Below are 22630 nucleotides of genomic sequence, written 5' to 3'. Positions count from 1 at the left end.
TGGTACCTCACTCTTGTCAGATTGCTGCACACCATGACCTCTTCACACTTTTTCTTGATGCTCCGGTGGCAGTCAGAACTCGGGGACAATCTCCACCAGCAGCAGAGCAAGCCTTTGATTGCAACTGGAGTTAACAAACCAGTATGCAACACTGTAGAGAAGAGTATTTCAACCCAGTGTCGTGCAATTTCAAGAAGTGCTAGCAAATGCATTTATTTTATGAAGGTAACAACTTTTGAAATAATTAGCAACTTCAAAACCAAACTGGTAACGATTTCTTTCTGTCAACATCCCACTCCCCTCCCCAAATCCACAAACCTGGGAGGTAGGCAGCTGGGAATGGCAGAAGACTTGCAGGATTTGGGAGGTGCATGGGTAGGAGACAGTGACTGAGGAGTTTAGGCAAGCCCAAGAATAAGGATTAATGTATGTAAGATGGCTGCATATGTACAGAGTGAAAAAGAGCCCCACGTAGGCAAGGTCTCAGACTACAGGGGGCAGGGGGGAGAGCTTTGATCTTAAAATTTTGGTAAAACAGAGGTGTGCGGAAGAGAAGATCCCTGGCTTTTATTCCCAGACCTGCTATGGGTTCTCTTTTGGGATCTCAAACAAGCCATTTTACCTGTGCTCCTCTACATGTATCCAAAAGGAGAAAATAGATAACTAACTCACAGCAAGACACAGTGAAGAATTAAAAATTGTTTATAAACAGTTCTGAGATCCCTTGATCAAACCTACTATAAAAAATTTGATAACTGCTGGATACTATCACTAAGAGACAGCAAAGAAATAAAAATTGAGCACGCTATATTTCTTTTAGATGGAACATTGAAAAGATTTGCTTTTTCCTAAAGCCTGCCAAACTGCAATAAGAACCGTATTTTCTGCACGAAATTTAACACCCAAAAGAAACTGTAAAGGACCAGAGGGTCTCCTATCCCTATACACTTATTACTGCTGTAAGCTCCCCAAGCGTATGGCAAGAACACTCTCTAGTTTGCCTTTCAGGATGTAAATAGATAAGTGCATTCATCTGTATGCTTCAAAAAAAGAAAAAAAAAAAGAAAGCCTACAGATGTTATTAAATAAGTTATCACAAAAAATATGAAAGTGGCAGAAGTACATTATTGCAGTACATAAGTTCCGGCATATTTTTACATGCTTTATATGCTTTGGTTTTTACGTGCATTCTCCTTTAACTGCCGTGCGTATTTCTCAGGACCCAGTGAGAAAAAGAACCTGATCTTTTGACACACAAAAGTTATTTAGGTACTCCCCATTCTGATTCAATACATATCAATGGCCTAAACTACATATTATCAGCAGCGAGAATATCATTCAAGAAACAATACCAAAGTATGACAGGTGTTCAAAACATGCTTTTTATCCTCCTTCTGCTTTCCATCATATAGCTTTAGCTACTACAGCTTCAGATAAGCCAGAAAAAGTGAGTGCAAATATTAACTATAATATATAAATTGTGCGTGTTTCTCTACGAGAACCTCCTCTTCCACACCCAAATCATTGAGAAAAAGCAGCTGCTCCAGTTCAGAACAGGGTAAATCCAAACAGATTACACTGAAGTACTGCCTTATGCGAGATTTAGTAGGGACCACAATAATCGTAAGTCTGATCCCTGCATGACACATGCCACATCCAGCAATTCTTGCACATAGCCCACTGTGGCTGTGAGCGTATTGTTCAGAAAGTCAGCCTTGATTTAAAGCCTTCCAAGTGATGAAGAGTCTGCCGCATCATTTGATCATTTGTTTTCAACACATAGCTCCTTTCAAAGTGAAAGACTTACAAAAGAAATTGAAGTTGGCTCCCTTTATTTCAAGCTGTAGATGTTGTTAAGAGTATATCTCCATTGCAAACCACAGCAAAATGGAGAATTCCATGAGCAAGTTGGGCACCAGAAATGGTGCACCAGAAGGTCCACATGAGCTAATAACTCTGTTACACAGAGGAAATTGCCTTGCCTGAAGCATCGTGCAGCTATAGATAGCCTACACCAGACACCCAAGGTAAATTACGTGTTTTTACACTAAACTAGTCTGGTTCATTTTTGCAGAGTTAAGTCTGTGTATTTAAAACAAACTCTGAACAAAAATACCTTTTTTGTTTATAAGAGTTTGCTTTCCAAATCATTCCTAAGCACTTGTCTCTAAAGATAGCGTTTTTCCAAACAGCTCAGTCCTCTGGATGCTGATGAATCCTTTGGAAATGCACCTGGGTGACTTCAGGGCTTTCAGTCACGTCACTGAGACTATTAGAGGTTCAAACCTTGGCACCCATCCTTCCGCAGGGACCGCGCACGTGGATCCCAAGGAAGGTAACTAACTGCATCAGGGAACGTGTTTATACTGAAAGAGCCAATTTCAGGATCAGACCTCAGCCTTCATTTTGTGGTGCTCTAATGGAAAACTACAAAGTGAGATTAAGTCTGCAGCAAAATGAGGATTACTTCAGCACAAGACTAGGTAAGGAAGAACAAAAGCTGTTCTCATGCTAGAGAATACCTTATCACCCCCCTTTCACCCTTATCTCCCTGACTGCTTTTATGAAGTTTAATCAAAAAAATATATTTTGTTATAGTCCAGTCTTGAAGTTTGGATGAAACCAACTGAAATCTCGAATGGACTGTAGCATGTTAATGATACCGTACTCTCTTTTGGCCTCCTGCCAATGAGTGAACAGTGCCAACATTTGCAGACTTCCAACAGGAAATTAAATAACTGCCCTGTTGGAAATATAAACCCATTTACAGTGGTCAGACTTGCATTTTCCAAAACAATGATATAGTTTGTGCACGTAAAACGCTAGGAGAATTTGTAAGAAGATTTAGCCAAACGAATATGAAACAAAGCCTTATGAAAAGGTGTTTTACGCAGGTCTACAAAGTATGGCTTTGTCAGGTGTATTTCCTGACCTAAGGCTTATGCAGGAACAATTATAAGGGTTTTTACTGAGTATGCTGTACACCACCCCCACCCCCCCCACGGCCGATGGCTGAAGATTAACAGAAGAGCTGCTTATTTCACAATTTTCTATATTCTCTCATTTACTTCTTGAAAAGTGTTTTGGGCAGCTTATAAAGTGCCTGCTGGAGACTTGGGAGAGCCTGTGCTTTATTTTTAACCTGTTGTGTGACTTTTAGTCAAACCTCTGCTCTGGGCTACTGTTCCTCCTGACACACTTCACTATATATTGAAGGGAGAAGCAAACTCCTGTCCTTGTTGAAGTCAATGGAGTTTTACCACTGACATCACCACCAGAGATCTAGACTTTAAAAGTACCGGAGAAAGGAGCCTGTTCCTTACCAGGCGTTTGTACGCAACCTGGACCGTGGCATAAATCTTGTCCTGTCCCTACAGGTGCAATACACAATAAAAACAATGTTATTTTTTAAGTATTATTTTTTAGCAAATTTGATTCTCATCTTCATTCCTGTTCATCACCCTGCTATTGCAACCGTTTTCCTCTGCCAGCTCCTTTAAAGTACTATTGCCATTTAGAGTCAGAAACGACATGGACACGCAAGCCAGGAGAGGAATAGGAGGTAGGCAGCACGTTAGCCAGAAGCAGAATAGTTCAATAACCAGGAATAGCAGCAGCAGAATTTCCACACCTAAGGGATTAGAAAGTTGGCCTTCACATTTTTGCCAATACTAAGATAGTGACGACTGTAGGGTTATTCCCTAATATTATTTCTTTTTAAAGCAACATCATGCACTAGTGCAAACCAACTACACTTTACCTATTTGTTAGTGAAAACTTCACTACGTTCACTGTAAATAGTCTAAAGTTGCAGGTATAGAATACTCCCCGCCCCCCCCCCCCAATAGTGCTACCTTGTATTTTTGCACAGTAGGGCCTTTCATTCAAGGATCTGAACTTGTATTACACAGGTGGGTAAACATTATTATCCTACTTCACGCAGATTGGGAAGGAGACAAATTGTTGCAGAGTAAGTCAATGGCAAACCTGAAGCAGAACAGCATTCTCTGCACGGCAGTCTCCTCTGGAGTAAAGACAACTTGCAAGAGAAATAGTTTGTGGGATCAAGCCCACTAAGCAAGTTCCTCCCAGTAATGAAAGTCATATGAGAATAATTGCTTGAAAAAATCCTGTTTCCCTAAGAAACGCTTCTAGGATGGATTGAAGATTCACAAAAAGATACAGCTTATCTACACAGGACCTACATATTTTAAAACCTCACCTATAGTTTTATGTGTACTTACATAAAACTAAGAATTTTACGCGTACTTAACGCCAGCAAAGTAGAAAGGCACCTCTACATCACTACTTTTATTGCTCCTTCCCTTCTTTCTCTTCCACCACACAAACTGGGTTGAGGCCCTTGAAAAATGTGATCAGTTACACCCTTACCCTGGCATGCAATGAATTATTTGCACCTTTTAGATTCACATTCTCCATAAGTCATTTGACTTGTGAGCAGAAAAATAAGCAAGGAAAAAGAAGCATATTTGCAAGTGGCAGGAAAAGTAGCAGCAGGGATACAGCCTTAAAAAGTCTCTCTGAGATCTCAGATGCCCCAGGACACCACTAACCACTGGTCAGGTCTCACTTTCAAGTCTCACTCTTGTAAATGAAAAACAACTCAAACTCTCACTCACTTAGGCCCTGATCCAGAAAGGCACTCAAGCAAGTACCTAACTTTAAACACAAACCTAGTTCCATTTAAATCAACTGGACATCTCGACTGTTTACAGTTACAATATATGTTTAAGTGCTTTCCTGGATTGGGGCCTTAAGCAGAGACTGTTATTTAACACTTTCTTCAAGGTATCTTGCCAGTTTCTTGTGCCTCAACAAATTTCATCTATTTTCCATCCACTGCATCTCCTGTTGTTTCTTGAACAAACACAGATGTCCCCAGCCTGAACGCTTCAGATTCTGCTACCACAGTAATCTAGGAACCAGCAGATATTAAATTAAAAGGCAAGTTACTATTTTCAAAGTTTTCCTCAAGACAAGAATAAATTAGCAACATTTGCTGTCAGTAGAAGAAAAAAGGCAAACACAGGCAGTGGTGCATATGCCGTGGGGCAAAGGGAGACGATAGAAGAGGGGAAAACAAACCAGCCCTGCGGAGGAGGTAACAGCTTGAGGCATTTTTCCTCACCACAGCAATTGCCTCTGTAAGAAGATTAGCAGGAGGAGTTCTCACTTCTTGCTGTAGCTGATAAAGCACCAGAACTTGCCATAGGATTTGCCTGCTGAGAACAACCGGAGCCATCTGCAGCAACGCCGTGTGGAACAGCTTTTTTAACAGAAGCAGAGCATTTCCAGCACCAGTTTGCACAGAATGGCTTCTCCACCAGTCTCTCCTTGCACTATCTGATGCACTATCTGATGCAAAGACTCGTTTACACAGTCCCCAGCCTAGGCTGATGAACCAGGTACGCACAAAGACGCATCCCGGTTGGCTGGACATCATCACAGCAGATGGACCAAGAAGCACTGGCCGCTCTTTGGCCTCTTCTCCTCCCAGCTCTTCCACCGCAGAGAAACTGATCGCATGGCCAGCAATGGAATTATTTAAGTAATCAAAGGGAACAACTTCTTTTAAATCAGAGCTGAAGAAACTGCTTAGACAGACCTCAAAATAGTCAGCAGGGGATCACTTTGAAAAAACAAGACTCCCAAGGACCGTGAAAAAAAACACACTGGAGAACAGAGATTAGAAAAGAGGAAAGAAACAGCATGAAGAGGAAGAAGTAAGATGTGCTCTGCTAACTGCACCTCTTAATTAAAAGAATACAACTCTGGCTCAGTGAATTAATGTAACTGCACATCCCTGCTATAACACACATTTTTAAAAGGGATACATTCCTGTTCTTCAAAATGCTGAAGGATTTACATTCATCTGGCTACAGTATGTTACAGAACTAAAGACATTACAAAAAGATAATCTCTAGAAAGCCTGTGCTGTTATTCATATACTGAAACATAAGTAAGATATTATTGGTTTGGAAGCTGTCAAGACACTTCTCTTTGTGTGCTGCAACAGAAGTCAGAACGAGACATTACCCAACCTCTATGAAAGGCTTCCATTGGACACTGGAAAAATCAAAGGCCAGAAATCCTTTGGGGTGTTGACATTACTTTTCTAAACTAAATCATTACAAGTATAGTTCCCATTCACATAAAGCCAATTTTATCTGAAATATAAAGCGTCTAATATAAACAAAGTTTTTGAAAGAAAAATAGGTCAGTCGTTTTAGTTGCCATGCCAAATAGCGTTGCATATCTGTCATTTGCTAATACCATTATAGGGTTTAGGCATGTGAACATCTGTAATTCTGCTCCACGGTACATTCTCCCCTGAAAAAGTAAATTGGTACAGATGGATTTTTTTTTTTTTTTAATAACCCCAGTCACTAAAAACTGGAAAATAAGAAAAAGCACTGGAAACTGCATTGTCATTAGGGTGCCTGCATTGTATTAGACCAGACATGTCTCTGCTTGGAAACAAATTGATTGCATCTCTTGGTAAATCAGTCACACTATGGCTAATATACCAATCATTCCCTAGATTAAAGAATAAGCATCTGCTTATAAACACAAAACAACTGAAGAGCTGGCACTGCTGCATAACTTCACGGTATGTTATATTTCTCTGCTGTTGATCATGTGCACATAAGAATTGAACCACACCACATTTCTAACACCAGATCAGGGCATTCATTTAAAACTATAACTGCCCTATGCTTTTGGCACATGTACAAAAAAAATGCATTTAAATACATTTTTTAAAACAATGCATGCAAAGTATGTCACGGAGCCCTTATCAGTGACTACCGCTACCCATTCATGATTTCTAAGAGCTACCATTCCTTCCATCTATTCTTTATTAAGCAGCTCAGATGAGCAGGCAAGCCTTGCAGCATGCTTGGAAAGTCAAGAAATTTGGAGTCTGGCTGAACCAAAGGAACTGGAAGCTTTCAAATCATGGACTCTTCAACAAAGACAATTTATTACCAGCATTGGTCCCAGTATGCATTTATTCTGCATTTACATTAGTGTAAGGAAGAACAGGTTTGGTCAAAATACCTTCCTGTGACTTCAAAGTTTCAATTAAGCAAAACATATCCCAAAATTAAAGGGATGTTAATAGAAAACATCTAAGCAGACGTTGGCTGACACAAGAATACACTAAAACCCAAACAAAACCCCAAGACTTTGAATTGCCAATAGAAATGATTCATCTGAGTAGCTCAGTAACATAGCCCCAAAGTGCGCTCTGCTCCTCGTAAAAGAATGTGAGTGAAAATGCAGCTGCACTCTGGATCAGATGATGCTTTCAAACACTCTTAGCATCTCTGAATAAGCCTTCTACCAAAAGACAACATAAATCACAAAGTTCAGTGTATGCCTTTTCACCTCCAAATCTCAACAAACAACAGAGTTCCATAGAGGGCAAGTTCATCATTAAAATACACAGAAAAAAAAAAACAAAACAAAAACCAAAAAATTCACTCTGGAAAGCAGGCACTAACACTGAATTTCCAAATCTTTAGTGTTTGTGCTCTCCAGGGGTGACCCTCCTGTATATTGCATCTTCAGACATACCAGTATCTACATACGAGGGAGATGGAAACCCTAGAAACGCCTCGAATTAGAATTGGCCCAGGACAGAACCTGTTGGTGCAGGCTAGAAAAGGGCTGCCAGAACCTCGCCTGCCAGGTGCACCCCTTTTCCAGCACATTTTCACCTGGGCTTATATCCAAAAGAAACCATTGAAGTCCCAAATCCCAAACATCAAAGATGAATGAACATAAAATATCCAAAATGTTTCCTAGTTTGGCTCAAACTAGTAAATTCTGCAGAACTCAGGCAAGGATCAAACCTTGTGCAACAGGAAAAAGACACTTTAAGCTGTCTTCCCTTTCACTTCATCTGAACAAATGTTTGATAGATTAGGCAAAACAGAAAAATCCTGACAATTATAAAATCCTACACAAGAATCACTCATTTCAGAACTCTATAAGGTGATGAGAAAACTAATAAAAGCCAAAGAAGCCACAGAGGAGACTAAAAACAGGAGTTGTTTCTCAATCAAGAAGGCTAATTTAAATGCACAGCATTAAACGTTTCCTTTTTTGTATCTTTATATTCCTCCAAAATGTGAAAAGTAAGTTCATGCTCAGAGAACTCCTATTACTCTCCTTGAACTGCACATGCAATTACTCAATATAGGCTTCAAGAACAAATATTGTCTCTAGTAGCAACAGCTTTCATCAAATACTGTAAATGCTTTCCTGACATACAAATGGATTTAAAATTTGGAAATGAAACCGCTTATTTCAAGTCATACATTCAGTCTGAGAAATATTTCTAGTAGAAATAAACAGTATCTTCTCATTAGGATTTGACTGAATTCTATACTATTTATTACTAGGCAAATGAGATGCCGTTTAATTTCCTAGCATATATTTCTTTAAGAAGAAAGACAGGATATTATGGTTAAGGTTGGTAGAGTGCATGAGAACATATGTGGAACAAGAAGTGTAACCATTTGCATTTGGCTGTTCATTTTAACCCCATTATGGTATGAAAGTCATGCAAAGGAGGTTGGATAATATTTTGTTTAGTGAAATCAAATACCCCCTGAGCAGATATTTTCCTGTATGCAAAGCATTTGCTTTCTCCCTTCCCCCAAACAGCTATGCAAGAATAGACACTGTTTTCTCATATGGCAAGCGCTTTTAATGACAGTCGTCTTTCATCCGTGAAAGCTGAGACAGCTACACATCACAGTATGGATAGCACAGATCAAAACTATCCTTTCTCCCATGGCATTTGGTGCAGGAAGCAAAAGCAACACTATATTCTGCTTAAAGACAAAATCCAAAGTATTCAAATTTCACACGTTCTGGAGTGGACACTTAACATCTATGGGAAAAGGGGCACCGGCAGAACTCCAGACCATCACCACTTGTCAATTAGTTTTCCTTTGCTGCATAAACCTACAGAAGAATAACTGTCTCAGTTGCACCACCGTACATTTGAACAACGCTGAAGCTGATCGGAAATACTCAGGAGTTGTACCAGTGTAACAGAGCAATGTGGCAAAACAAAACAAAACACCTCTCCCATTTCTTTAAAGCGCCACATGTACTTTAAGTCCCAATGAAGTCAACAAGAAGAATTGCACTTCTCTGTTCTTCAGGATAAGATATTCTAGGACACTCAGCACTGACATTGCTTTCTATAAAAGGACTCCTCTTGTTCACTGCTAGATGAAGCAAGCCTGGAAACAAAGTAGCAAAATTATTTTCTATGAAAAAAAATGGATTTGATTTTAAAAATAAAATATCAAAGTAACTTTTCAATTTACTTCCTATGTCTAGTAGTAACAAGGACCATCATTAACAGGAATGAGTTCATGCTAACTGTTTAAAGATGCATCTTTTAGGGCGATAACATCACACTCGAGTGGTGGGCTTGCACCACACATCATCACTTTCATATTGAAAGCAGCTCTATTTTACCCCAAAGTCCCAAGAAAAGCTTAGAGACTGATTCCCCTGAGGCCAAAATTAAGACAGATAAATCTTTTTTGAACGGTTAGATAATTCACTTTTTACCCCTTATTTAAATAAAACTGATATGCTGAATAGCTTCAGATGCCGGTATTACTTAATATGCTACCGTTCAGAAGAAACAACTTAGAACCCAGGAATACTACAGAACAAATACAAATCTAGTGCTGTTAACATTATTTTTAACAAAAACATTGACCATTAGAAAAAATACATTTGTAAGGAGAAGATGCCATGAATCCAGCCTATTATTTCTGACACGACAGTACTTCCCATCACAAGTCCAGCATAGTAGGCATTCTTTTACATGGGAAACATTTTAGCTGACTGAAAGCAATTGCCTGCTAAATTTCCTAAAAGATGCATTATATGTATTCTTTAAAGGACTCTGGCAGAAAATCTGTCAGGGTCTGTTGCTCAGATTGACTATTTTAATCAGCATTACTGAATGACTGAGCCCCAGAGGATCATAACCACTTGTAGGATCTTTAAGACAGCAAAGCAAGTAGAGATCAAAAACTAGTGTTTCCTTCCTGCACCTCAGTCATCTTCACTGTAATCACCAACCACCTCTGGTGTCAGTAATTTACAGTAAAAGCACAGTAACAAATAGCAGGATAATATCAGGCCTTGATACCTGATGAAACGAAAGCTAAATTAGCACAATAATCCTTCAAGAACGTAAGTGCCTTCTCAAGGAGCCTGGCACTAGCTTATACAGGCAAGGGCAGAAAGAGTGTATAAAATTAGCTTCAATGGGATAATGCAACAAAAGCAAAAGAAAGTTGAGCCTCCATATCACCACACATCTATCCTTTGCAATATTTCAAATGATTTTACAGTTCTTCTGACAGATATGTACATAGACACCTCTCAGCAAATTACATTGAATATATACACACTTAATCCCCTACTTGCAACGTCGAGACAGAATTCTTCCCCTTAGGCCTTTTCAGTTATTACAATTAGTCCATGTGAAGTTACCCTTGATAATCTTAGGAGATAATAGCTGGCAGGGGGAATAGTATAACAGAACATCCGACAATTACAGGGTTTGGGTAGGGGATTTCTGTAGAGCTGACAAAAACCAAATATCTAACGTACAGAACTGTGCAGAACCCTACACACTGCAATTTTCCCAAACCAAAGGCAGTGATAGCATTGCTCTCCTTCCTATGACCCTTGCTGGATGGTCTGCGACGCCTGAGGCAACAGCTTCAGTCTTTTACTGACACAACAGGAAGAACAATGCCAGTTAAGACATTTCCACTGCATTCAGTCAACACAGTCTTGAAAAAGAGGACTGCTCTTAGAGCTACCCATGGATTTTTAAAGCTGGATGGGACCATTATACCAGAGGTACCCCATGATAAACATAATGCAGGCCAAAAAATTCAGCCAGTGCTTAAGACCTCCAAACCCAGAGTCTTCAGAATGGCCTCGAATGAGAGAACTGAACAGGCCCCATGAATGATGACAAAGCAACCTTAGATGTTCAGGTTCCCCAAAATCCTTGTAAAGGTCCCACATTTACAGGAGCCGCTTCCACCTGTGGCACTCACCAAGAGATTATATTACCCAACCAAGAGCCTTATGGCAAGGAAAAGCATTGAGTTTGCAGGTAGTCTCTCCTTCTTTATTGAACAAATTCACTGAAAATTAACTTTACCTGCTATCGACACTGAGAAGACCTTTTTCCCTTTCGCCCAATACCAACTATCAACTTTTTAAATTTTCAAGACAGATCAAAGAACTTCCCCAGAACTATTAGGACCTTTACAGATACATAGATTTTGAAACCAGAGAGACAAGTGTGACCACTGCCAAATCTGGCTCCCCATTAAAACCAGTTCAGGAAGAAAGGAATGGGACAGTTAGCTTACCGCCCAACCTAATCTGTCTCGCCCTGAATAGCACAACCAACAAAATAAACCAAAAGCAAATCAGTCTGACTTTGACATTCCCTGTAGATTTTCAGCCTGAAATGAAAAAGGTTGATCACAGAGCTCCTCATGTCTGGACCATATTTGCTGCTATGAAAAGTAAGAGACCAAAGATCCTCAGAGGAGTCCATATGGAACATCAAATTTCTGCACATAAAATATTCTCAAGTTTTGTGAACCTTTTACTACTGCTCAGGGTTCACTACACAACCAGTCGTAAGAGTCAGAAATACTCATTAGGATTTAAAAGAAGATTGTGTCTTAAAAAAAAAATATAAATCATAAAACCAGAATGTGAGAACATAAATCACATCCTACAAACAGACTCTCAAAGGGAAAATGGTAAATCAGACATCATCTCCCCCTATATAACGGAAGAAAATCAGGAGAACATCTTCTTTTGATCCCTAATGAATTAGAATTTTGCTAATGACTAAGATTCCTCTATAGAAAGAGGATGCCTTTACAGTTTCTTCCCTTGCCTGGGCCTCTTTTTGGAAAATTTACGTAGCAGTAGGGGCTAAAAGAAGCAAAAACCCTTCAGCAGTTCTTTTTACCTGGGTGTCCAAAGGCCTTCCTAAAGCTCTTTGCTGTACTAGAAATCTGGTTTATACACATGTAAAATACTACTGTTCTTAATGTCATGAAGAACACGTGTTTTTCAACATATAGCAACATATCGTACCCAGGAAAAATAAAGTGAGAGATAACGACAACATCCAACTTAGAGCCCAGCAGTGGAATGACCCATAACTGATGAGAAACAGAGTCTAGAGCTATGATGGTCCTCCACTCGCTCTGCTGGCGAAGGCGCTGTGCTCCACTGCTGCACACACTAGAATGCATTCTGTTATCCCGCACCAGGTTTCAATTATTCATCTCTTTCTCAACGTCAGATTTACTTATTTAAAAGGATACAATTTTAACAATAAATCTCATGGACAGTGTTAATTAAAAGCTAAATCTTGCCCTGAGCTGGACTTCCAAAGTCTACAAGAATGTTCACAGCCCATTTATTTATTCCAGCATTGTGTCAGTTATTAAATTACAGTAAATTAAAAACACAGTGACAGACCAATAGCTAAAATAAGCGAGGCTTGTTGCATCTCACTTACAAAGGTTGCCAGACTTGGGCTCTGACAGACTGCCAAGAAAAGTGAATTTAAAAGTAAGGGGCCCTCAGTTCAAAAACGTCCTATCGTCAACATGCAGTGTTTCAACCTCAGAGATGCCAGCAGCCCAGCACTGCAAGTTAATCATAACCGCTTGCTGCAATACCGGGCAAAACGACCATGCTCTCAAACCACAACTCCGGACCATTCAGAGCTGTAAAAAGCACTGGCAACACTACTAAGTTGCCCCAGATATTAAAAGGAAATCGATGAAGAGGCGCAAGCCTCATGAGCATCTACCAGCTAGAAGGGGGCCAGCTTTGCACCAGCTAGAGTTTCTGGGAGGACTTCTGACATATTGCTAATTAGAGCAAATGCAATTCTCCTGTCCAGCAGTAGCAAAATGCCATCAAATGCCCAGACAGGGCCTGAACAAAGGAAGAATCCACTTCGAATTTCAGATTTCATCGTTGGCTCACAGTTACTTCTAAACTACCACATTTTCACTTCTAATTACCGGCTTCCCTCTTGCTGCCAGCTTCTCAGCTGTGGGATATTACTAGCCCTCCACAGCTACTCAGCTCTCAGGGGAGCTCTGTGCTTCTACTCTTCACAAAAAAAGCAAAGGGCGCACAAATCAAAACAGGGAACCATTTTTTTCATTTGGAGAAGAGCTTTAAATGTAGGAAGACAAAATGATTCAAGACACTAGAACAGTAAGTCAATGGTCAGAAGCAAAGATCCACCTAGTGCTATTCTGTGGCCTTTTGAAAGCATTTAATGACATAAATCCATTCCCCTGACAATCAACTGGGAATGAAATGACCTCTTGTCATCCTAGGTGAAGCACACTGAAAGCAGAGCTCAACGTGGTGCTCTCTACACTCAGCTTGTTCTGGAGAGAAAAAGAGATGTCTCCAGCATGCTACAAGTTTTCACTAAATTCACAGAGAATGCATTTTAAAAAGAAAAAAATCAAAACATATGGAATGAATAATTAACATATAAAATAAAATTAAAAACTAAAACGTACAGAATGCTTGTTACTTATACAGCACATCATTTCAGAGTAAACAAAACAATTACAAAGATACTTCCTTTTATCTGAAGCCAAGTTAATTCTGGAGAAGAGATGTTCAACTATGATAACTGACCTCCTACAGGAAAAACTGGGAGAGGCAAAAACTGTTGTAAATACAGTGTAGACTCCACAGCGCTCAGATATACAATAGCTCTATAAAGATGTCACAGATGAGAGTGATATTCACTGTACAATACAGATGATACCTCTCCATAAAGAGAAAGGTGAGGTAACAGAAGCTTTGCAAAGAGGACCTCACTTGATCAAACACGTACCTAATCTTAGTTCTAACATTGATTTTTTTTTTTTTTTGGTCATTTCACCAAGCTTCTGGCTTCTCCTAGAGACCCCTCTGCGTGCACAATCACACTTATCTTTGAGGACAGAATTACTGAAAGTGAATTCAACAGAAAGAAAACAAAACCCCTCTCCAATTACATATTCCACAAATGTTCAAAGGTATGGATGCTGAGGTGGTGAGACAGGCTTGTACATTTTATTCGGCTGCTGCTACAAACACAATGACAGCATTACAACCCAGAATTTCTCTTCCTCCAGCCAAGGCAAAAATGTGACTTACCACTCACTTTGTAGCTCAGAGCAGTAATGAGCACAGGCATAGATAATTTTTTCTGCAAGTGGAATGAAAAATTAAAAGCTTCATCAAATACAAGAATCGTCTGAAAACATTCAAACCCCTTTCAGTTTGTAGTGAGAGAAGGTCAGGAATATATCCGCCTGACCTCACGGGGAGTACTGAGTCTGAACTAATCCTTTTTGTTTTTTTCCAGATGTCTGACTATCTCAAGGACTTCAACGATTAGCAGTTCCATAACATGTTCATATTTGCAACAAAATTTCTCTGGCAAGCTGTTTTATATTATCCAAACATACCCAGTGCATAATGCTGTGTAACAAAAGCTGGTACCAAGTCTAAGAAAGAATAAAGAGAAGTGCTCACCACAACCAACAGACTCTCCTAGGAGAACATCAAGACTCCTATGTCCTTATTGTATGTGCTTCAAACTTTTTAGGATGTCCATCAGCCCAGCCTTGTCACCATACTCTGCATTCATTCTACCATCCTGGCGTTTTTTTGTTACCCAAGAATCCTTATACATGTGTCACCACCTTTACATCCCTGCTTTTAAACTAAAGCCTTCAGGAAGAACAATCCTATTATCAGACACTCACATTCTGTTCAAAATCAGACAAAAGCTCTCTGGAAGACAGTGGAAAAGTCACTTTAATTGAAAACACTTTAACATAGCAAGTGTCATAATAACTTCTATAGTGCTAGTGCTAAAGGAAATGCTTAGACGAAAACAAAACAAAAAACTGCAGCCTCTGCCTAGCACAAATTAAGCTATGTACTACTGGAAGCATTGCCACTATTTTTCAAATAATGGTAGTTACATAGTTGTAACAATTTAAAGAAACAAGGAAAGGTGGTGGTGGTATTATTAGGCCGTATTAGGGTCCACTCTTGCTCTCAGGTCTAAGCCCACATTCTGCACTCAAAAGCTTGTCAGCTGGGCTAATGAGAGATAGCACTTTTCCCTACAAATGCCATTCCTGCCTTTTACCTAGATGTGGTTAGGAGACTGAAGTACAAAGACAGGTTCTTTTCAAAGTGGTATTAGCCCAACAAGAAGAGATGAAGTACCAGACATGATTTTAAAAGGGCTCTAGTAAAATTTCTCACTCACTGCATCATCTCAAGCAGCTTCATTTCTGCTGACCAGGCTTCTGAAGCCTTTGGACTGACCTGCGCCCTACGCCCTTTCTGATGAGATTTTGAGAAGAGCTTGGCTCTCCCAAGTAAACATGGTAAGAGCTAAAGGTCCTTGTGAGTTTTGAAAATAAGGCCACAGAGATCATAAAATCCCTCCTTCTCCAACATGTATTCTCAGCACTGAAGCACAGTTTCTCTCAATGAGTAGCCATTATGTTCTGTATTGACCAGCCACCACAATGCGGACACTCTCAGGCAGCACATTACACTTGCACCATCAATCCTTTAAAGCATGGCTTAGCATCTTCAGGAGGGACTGTGCCACCTCCTTCAGAGGAGGACAAAATAGCTGTCTCTTAAGAGGAATGCTCACGCTGTGAATCTGGAAGTGCATATCCTTCCAAAGATAATCTCAAGTTCTAAGGGTAGGAAAAGCATACCCTCATATATTTCCAGTCTCTGGAGGGAATGCGTGATGAGGTTATAAAGTTGCCGAACGTTTTTCCTTGCTTATCTCTGATCTTTCAATTTCCCATGGCCTGCTGCTGTGCTCCGACACAGAGCTTCACCACTCCATCTCTTTCCCAGATCTGCGTGGAGCAGATGTTCAGACCTCTGCTGCAGACAGAGCAGAGCATCTGGGAACGGGACAGGAGTACGCACAACTGACACCCCTTGGAGGAAAGGAGCAGAAGGTCACAGGAAGCCATCGTGAAGTATCAGTTTCAACATATGACCTGACCAGTTTGAAAAAAAACTTTTAATAAAATGCAGGCTTCCACCAGGGCCTCCACTAACTGTTTTCTCAAGAACTCATCTAGTTATGAAACTTTACCATTGCATATTGGGATGGCTAAGTCTTAACATAAGCCTAGTCCCAAATATCTGTTACTGAGTGAAAGCATATCTTTGTACAACACAACGCAGAACAGGGCATCAGCAGCAGTTATAAAAAACATGCAACATCTGCACAAAGTTACCAGCACTTTTGCTCGAACTCTTCAGGAGGAGTGTGTCTTGCCTCTACACACAGTGACTTGCCTCAATTTTTTTTTTTTTTTTTTAAACTTTCCCTGACACCAAGGCCAAACAGATCTCCTTTCCCTTCAACGTTCCCAAAGCACCATAAACGTGCCCAGGCTCCCTGCCTCCAACACAACAACAGAAAGGCCCAGGTGGGTTAAGCCATGCCTAGACCAGCACTACTGAACTGGCATGTAATCCCGATCCAGCCAACAGGGACACGCTGCCCAGACTTTGCCAACATCAGCGACACAGGATACTTCCTGCAAGAGACAATTTTTTGTCATTCTTCAGTCTCCTGTGAAGGTGCTCTGTAGCACCTCACTGATCAAACACAACCAGAGCCTCTATGCAGCTCTCTGAAGGGATTTTGTTAAAAGAGGCTATCAAGTACAATTACTCCATGGAACTCAGTAGAAGTAACAAAGCAGACTTGACCTACGCTTTCTTCTGCTTTAGAGCCTATTTCATGCCTTCGGCATGAACTCCAGCTAATGACTTGTTGAAATACATTAGAAAAAGCCTAGCATTGTACACAGCACTGCTGAAACACAGTACTGGCCCCACAATTAGTTTACACCTGTTAGTTCCTCCTCAACAGGAGTGATGTGGCTTTCTGTTCCTGTTGGTGACCATTCTGCGTTATTTTTCAGGAATCATATCTAACTAATCATCCTCCAAATTTGTGTCCATCCCAGCAATATGCACCATGGGATTCTTTTCTCACATCACTAGCCATTTCTTTTCATATACTGCTCTGCAGATTTACTTGGAAACAGTGGCACTCCAATGTCTCCACTTCAGGAGGAGATCCTGGAAAGCAATCTTCCTCACTACGGGATGCTGGCATGGAAGTACGCTGAGAAGCCTGCGTTATTGCTTTCTCTCACTAAAGGGTTCCTTTCTAAAGCTACTTCTTTTTCCCAAGCTGTCTGACTTTGGCGGAACACCATTTTCAGTATCACGTTGCATTAGATTCCAAATATACGCAAGTTATTTTATTTTACGTTATATTCGCAAGAGGACCTAAAAGAACTTTACTATTAAATAATAGTAATATTTAGAGCTTTATTATTACATAACACACTGGTGGTATCTATTTAAGCTGAAATTATTCCATTTTTTCACCTTAGCCAACTTCATAGCCTTTCTATGCATTCTGTCATTTCAGCCCAGTTAAAAGACATTAAACATGACCAAGCCTCTCGTATGCCACAGTCCTGGCGAGGGGGGGCAGTGACTCTGCTTGTAAACAGACAGAAAAAATTACAACTTCTTCTGCAGCACCTGATGAAATGAAATTTTACACCAAATGTATTTTAGAGGTTTACATCAGGAATTTTAGAGCACTTTTCATTCATGGTAAAGTATGTAAAACTGCAGTCATCAAACCTACAGAAGCATCCTTCAGCTAACACCAGTATTTTGTTATTATTTCCAAAGAATCATAGACAATTGCTCTCATTTATTCATTCCACTATTGTTTCACTTATAAATGAGCGGATTCATTGACTTGCAGTATCTCCATGATTAGAATGAAAAAGAAACTGGGATGGAAGAAGCCCTACAAAGTCACTTAACTATTCAACTGCTGCCCCAGCCCCAATCAACCCAAAATTTCGTTAAGCTCTGCTTTAGGTAGCTGGTTCCACAGCCCTCCCAGTGCTGCACTACCCTTACCACTAGCAACTGTTTGTTACCGTATAACCAGATTCAGATTTCACATAAACCTTCCCTCTGCTTTCAAGTGCAAGAGAATATTATAAGACAACAGCCCCAGTTTGCTAATTTTTAAAAGCAGAAACTTGGATCAAAGATAGCATCTTAACAATAAAATAACTTCATTTGATATTAATTTAAGTGTTTCAGTACACAGGAGTCACTGTCAAAATGCAAGCTGCATTATCACTGTCACGCCTCTACCTACGCAAGGCTGGGTGTGAGACTTTCCAGCTTTGCGAAGGCCAGCCCTGACATAGGCTGCCTCGTTTCTTTTGGTTCAGGGAGCAACTTCACCAGTGAAGTACCAGCACATATGACCTGGGTACCTACAGCAAGATGAGAACATCACACTGAAACAGGAGATAAAACACATGACTTTGCAGCCAAAAATAACTGCAGCTCACAGTCTACCAGATTACTAGAAATTGTTTCTTAAGATACAGAATTTCAAAAACATACACAATTGTGTGAACATAAAATTTGCAACTGAGGATGACTGAGTTTTTTTCCAGGGCTTGGGGAAGAAAAGGTTTACATTTTTTATTTTGTATTAGTTGACTTTCTAGATATTTCTGGCTTGCAAGGCAATCACTATGCGGAAAGCAGTTGCATTTAGTTAGAGACTTTTTAAGAGAGTTTTCAACTCTGAGGTGCTCTTTTGAGACTCAGAAGACTGCTGCATTTCTACATGTGTTTCCAAAGACTGGTATCTAGTGTCACACCTCAGGGAAGCTTTTCCCCCCCTGCTTTGCCTACATTTAGGTATTTGTATTTAAAATCCATACACAAGCTTTAAAACACTCCCCTGCCCAGATCTCATTTGCAATGCTTCAACTTAAAGTTCCTGTGTGTACATAATCAAAACAGCAGTTTCAGCAGACGTTAATTACAGAAACAAAGAAATGATGTCCTGAAGATAATTTGCTGATACTTCAAGCAACTTCTGTCAAGAAATGCGAGACTACAATCATGGTAAGTCAAATAGTGACATCTACTCTCATCCTCTTACAGGCTTAAGGCAACAAAAGCATTTTGTTTGTTTGTAAACTCATAAGAGGAGACTGGCTGAAATAGCAGCCTCTTGACCTATGGATGAAACAATTAACCACCGGGGTATTACAGGGACTAATCAAGAGCTGTGGAACTTTATCTCACAAGAAGCAACTTTCAAGGAAATCAACGGTACCCCCTATAATCTAAAACATAATCTAGAGATCTGTGGTTTTCCTATATGCTTTTTAAAATGCTTTTATACTATCCACGCTTCTTCCATTGTGACTCCTCACAAAGTTACATGATACAGAATAATAATAATAAAGCTGAACTGGTAATATCCATAGTCAGATACTGCAAAGAATGCAAAAATATCCAAGTTGGAGAGTTCCTGTTACTTATATTGACATTAACTTTGTGGTTTTATTCAGAATATTTGGGCCAGCCCGTGAGCACCCTTGGGAAGAGCACGCATTAAAGACAGCATGAATGTACAAAGGAAAATGCGCTTTTTGTTTTGTTTTGCTCTCTACAAGGAAAGGTCATTGACAAAAAGGAAGCAGCAGGAGACAGGAGAAAACGTGAAGAGCAAAAGGCAAAAAAGAGCTTGTGGAAGGCAACACGGCAAAACAGTTTTGGTCACTTGACAATATCTCAACTAAATGGATGACCTGGTAATAATCCCCCCAAAAGAGATGTGACAATAGCCGCCCAGGTTCCTGGCCTCCAAGCAGATACACATCTGACTTGTCCTACTGAGCTGCATCAGCCTACTCACATGAGGCCGTTTGTGCACATCTGTATACGTTTACTGGATCAGAGTGTCAAACTGGGAAGTCTCTGGAGTGGGAGTCATGTCTTCACAGATGTTTGGACCAAGCGCAGCACAATGACGCTCTGATCCTTCTGGACCTCAGGGAGCTAAGAGCCCAAACTACCCTTCAATATTTTCATTGTGTTAGACCATCAGATCTTGGACTCCCAGCCCATCTTTTCTGGTAGTAGAAGTTAGGCTACTACCAGAGATGGACTTCCATTGCAGTCCTTATTTGACATGCCTGGAAAAAAAAAGTGTTTTACTTATTTAGTTAGTGGTCCATATTCTATCATTTTGAAAAATGTAAGGGTAAAAGGGCAGGGATTGAAAGGTTCTGTATGGTTGATTGGATTTCTGACAGAGCAAAATCTATTCACCCAGCCACTACAGCTATCTTAAAGAAATTTGTAAAACACGTTATAATAGGGTTTTGGTTTTGTTTGGTTTTTGTTATTGGAGTGTTAGATGTTCAGGTTCCGTTACTCTTCTCGATCTTTAACAAGTTTGGAGGAAAACGTAGTATGTGGTTGTAACTTATGTGATAGACATCTATCTATAAAAAAATAAATAAATCACTTGATCTGCCCATGAGTGAACTCTGTAAGCTTTTGCCAAAGATGTTACTTAAAATGCAGGAAATACTTCACTGCGGAAAGTAATTGTGCATAGTGACTATATTAATAGTCATACGTAAAGGTGAATTCACATAATGAAAGATATTTCCCAGTAGAATTCACAGTAAATAAAAAATGGCCAGTTTTGGACCCAACGTGATCAGCTGCTTTATGTGCATGGGTTTTTTTCCCCTCCAGGCTTTTAGAAACCCACAAAATTTCATATTATAGCCCTAAAGTTTTGAAATTGTCTGCAAAACAGGAAAAAAGATGGCCTGTCTTTTTTCCACCCCTTTTCAAAATACAGCTATTTGTTAAGCACATACAGCATTCCCTGGAGACACTAGAAAACAACATTTGAAAATTTTCCCACTGAGATGTCATGGAGAATTCCTACCCTAAGCTAGAACATCGTTCAGACATTGAATCCGCACCAGGAGACTCCTGTGTCCAACAGTCACACTGTGATATCTGGAAGTCATTCAAACAGATCCATTACCTAACACACAGTCCCAGCTAAGGGCATGATTAGGGACACACTGCAACACAGAGAGAAATTCAGGCACAGGCATACGACAAGAGCGTTGTATCTGTTAGCTGCGACTGACTTTTTAAAGGCAGTTACCCTACAGTATCTGCAATTTGGCTTAGAGGTTTTATAACCACCGCTTTTTCAGTTCTGAACTGCTAAGTATTTAAACTTGTCAGCTTTATCTCTTTAGTGTTCACTTTTTTCCCTTCTTTAAATACTAAATATAGCCATATTATCAACCAGGACTTTTCAGAAGTGGCTTGTGATTTAAGTACCCACCATAAAATATCTTCAAGGAGACGGAGTTCATGAATATCCACCTCTTACTGAAATTCTCATGCAGGCGTCCAAAAGCACTGCTCACTTTTTACTGACTTGGCCTCAGAAATCAGTCCTTCTTGCCTAATTCCATCTAGGTCCCTTTATGCATGTGCTACGCTATGCTTTAAATGTAAATCATTTGCAAAAGGCTGAAATCAAACTCCTAATAAAACAGAAGGATCGCAAAATAAATATTACTCGTTAAAACTAAATCAAAGAGGCTTTCTTTAAGGTTATTGTTGTTTAAAAAAAAAAAAAACAAACTAAAAAAAACCTTCTTGAAAGACTAAAAGGGCGATGAGATGGCAAAACATCCCCCAAAGCTGGAGCTAAAGGACAAGTCATCACTGGTAACACCACCTCGGGAACCATCAATCACGTATCAAAAGCGGGATTGCCTGGGAACGGTTACACTTAGCTAATAACTCGGCCGAACACTTGGAAGGGCTTTTTACGAAGCAATTAAACACAGATCGAGTATAAAACTCGGAGTTCGTTAACGGGGGACGGCGGGGGGGGGGGGAAGCGCTGGAGCCACCGGGCTCTCCGGCGGGCAGAGGGGCCGCGCAGCCCCGCAGAGCCCCTCGGCAGGGCGGCGTCCCGCCGGCGGGCAGCGCCGCGCTCCGCTCGCCCCCACAGCCGGGGCAGGGCGCCCAGCCGTGCCTCAGGGCCGGCCGCGCCGCGCCGGACCCCACGCCGGCGGCCCGCGAAGCGGCACCAACGGCTCAGCGGGGGCTTGGTCCCGGCCCCCCCACCCCCGGTATCACCCCCGTCCCGCCGCGGGCGAGGGGAGGCTCCCGCGGGACAAAAGCCGGGACGCGGCCCCGCACACCCCTACCTTGCGTGGCGTCCCCCAGCTCCGCCCGGCTGCCCGCCCGCAGCAGCAGGAGCAGCGGGAGCAGCAAGAGGCTCCCGTCCCCGCCGCCCGGCTGCTGCATTCCTGTGCCGGCGCCGCGCTACTCCCACATCCACCGCGCAGCGCCGGCGTCCCGGGCCGGCCCGCTGCACCGCCGCGGGGCCGCGTCTCCTCCCGCGCCGCCGACCCGTCCCACGCCGCGCCCTCGGGGCTGCGCTTTCCTGGCGGGCGGGGAAGCGAGCGCGGGCGGCCGCCGCCTCTGCCGCCCTCAGCCCCTCACTTGTCACTTTCAGCGAGCTCCGCTCACA

At 41.1% G+C, this 22630-nt stretch overlaps 1 protein-coding gene across 1 annotated transcript in view; it reads right to left on the bottom strand.

Annotated features, from left to right (window-relative positions):
* Nucleotides 1–22404, bottom strand: part of ROR1 (receptor tyrosine kinase like orphan receptor 1) — a 173624-nt gene extending 151220 nt beyond the window's left edge. The window contains exon 1 of the mRNA XM_050900549.1: nt 22305–22404. Within this exon, the coding sequence (XP_050756506.1) occupies nt 22305–22404 (100 nt within the window). The remainder of the gene's footprint in view (nt 1–22304) is intronic.
* Nucleotides 22405–22630: the final 226 nt, after the last annotated feature.

The sequence above is a fragment of the Gymnogyps californianus genome, chromosome 8, assembly GCF_018139145.2.
Source record: "Gymnogyps californianus isolate 813 chromosome 8, ASM1813914v2, whole genome shotgun sequence".
NCBI lineage: Eukaryota > Metazoa > Chordata > Aves > Accipitriformes > Cathartidae > Gymnogyps > Gymnogyps californianus.
Note: the sequence above shows the minus strand (reverse complement) of the source record. Positions and strands in the feature narration are given on the sequence as shown.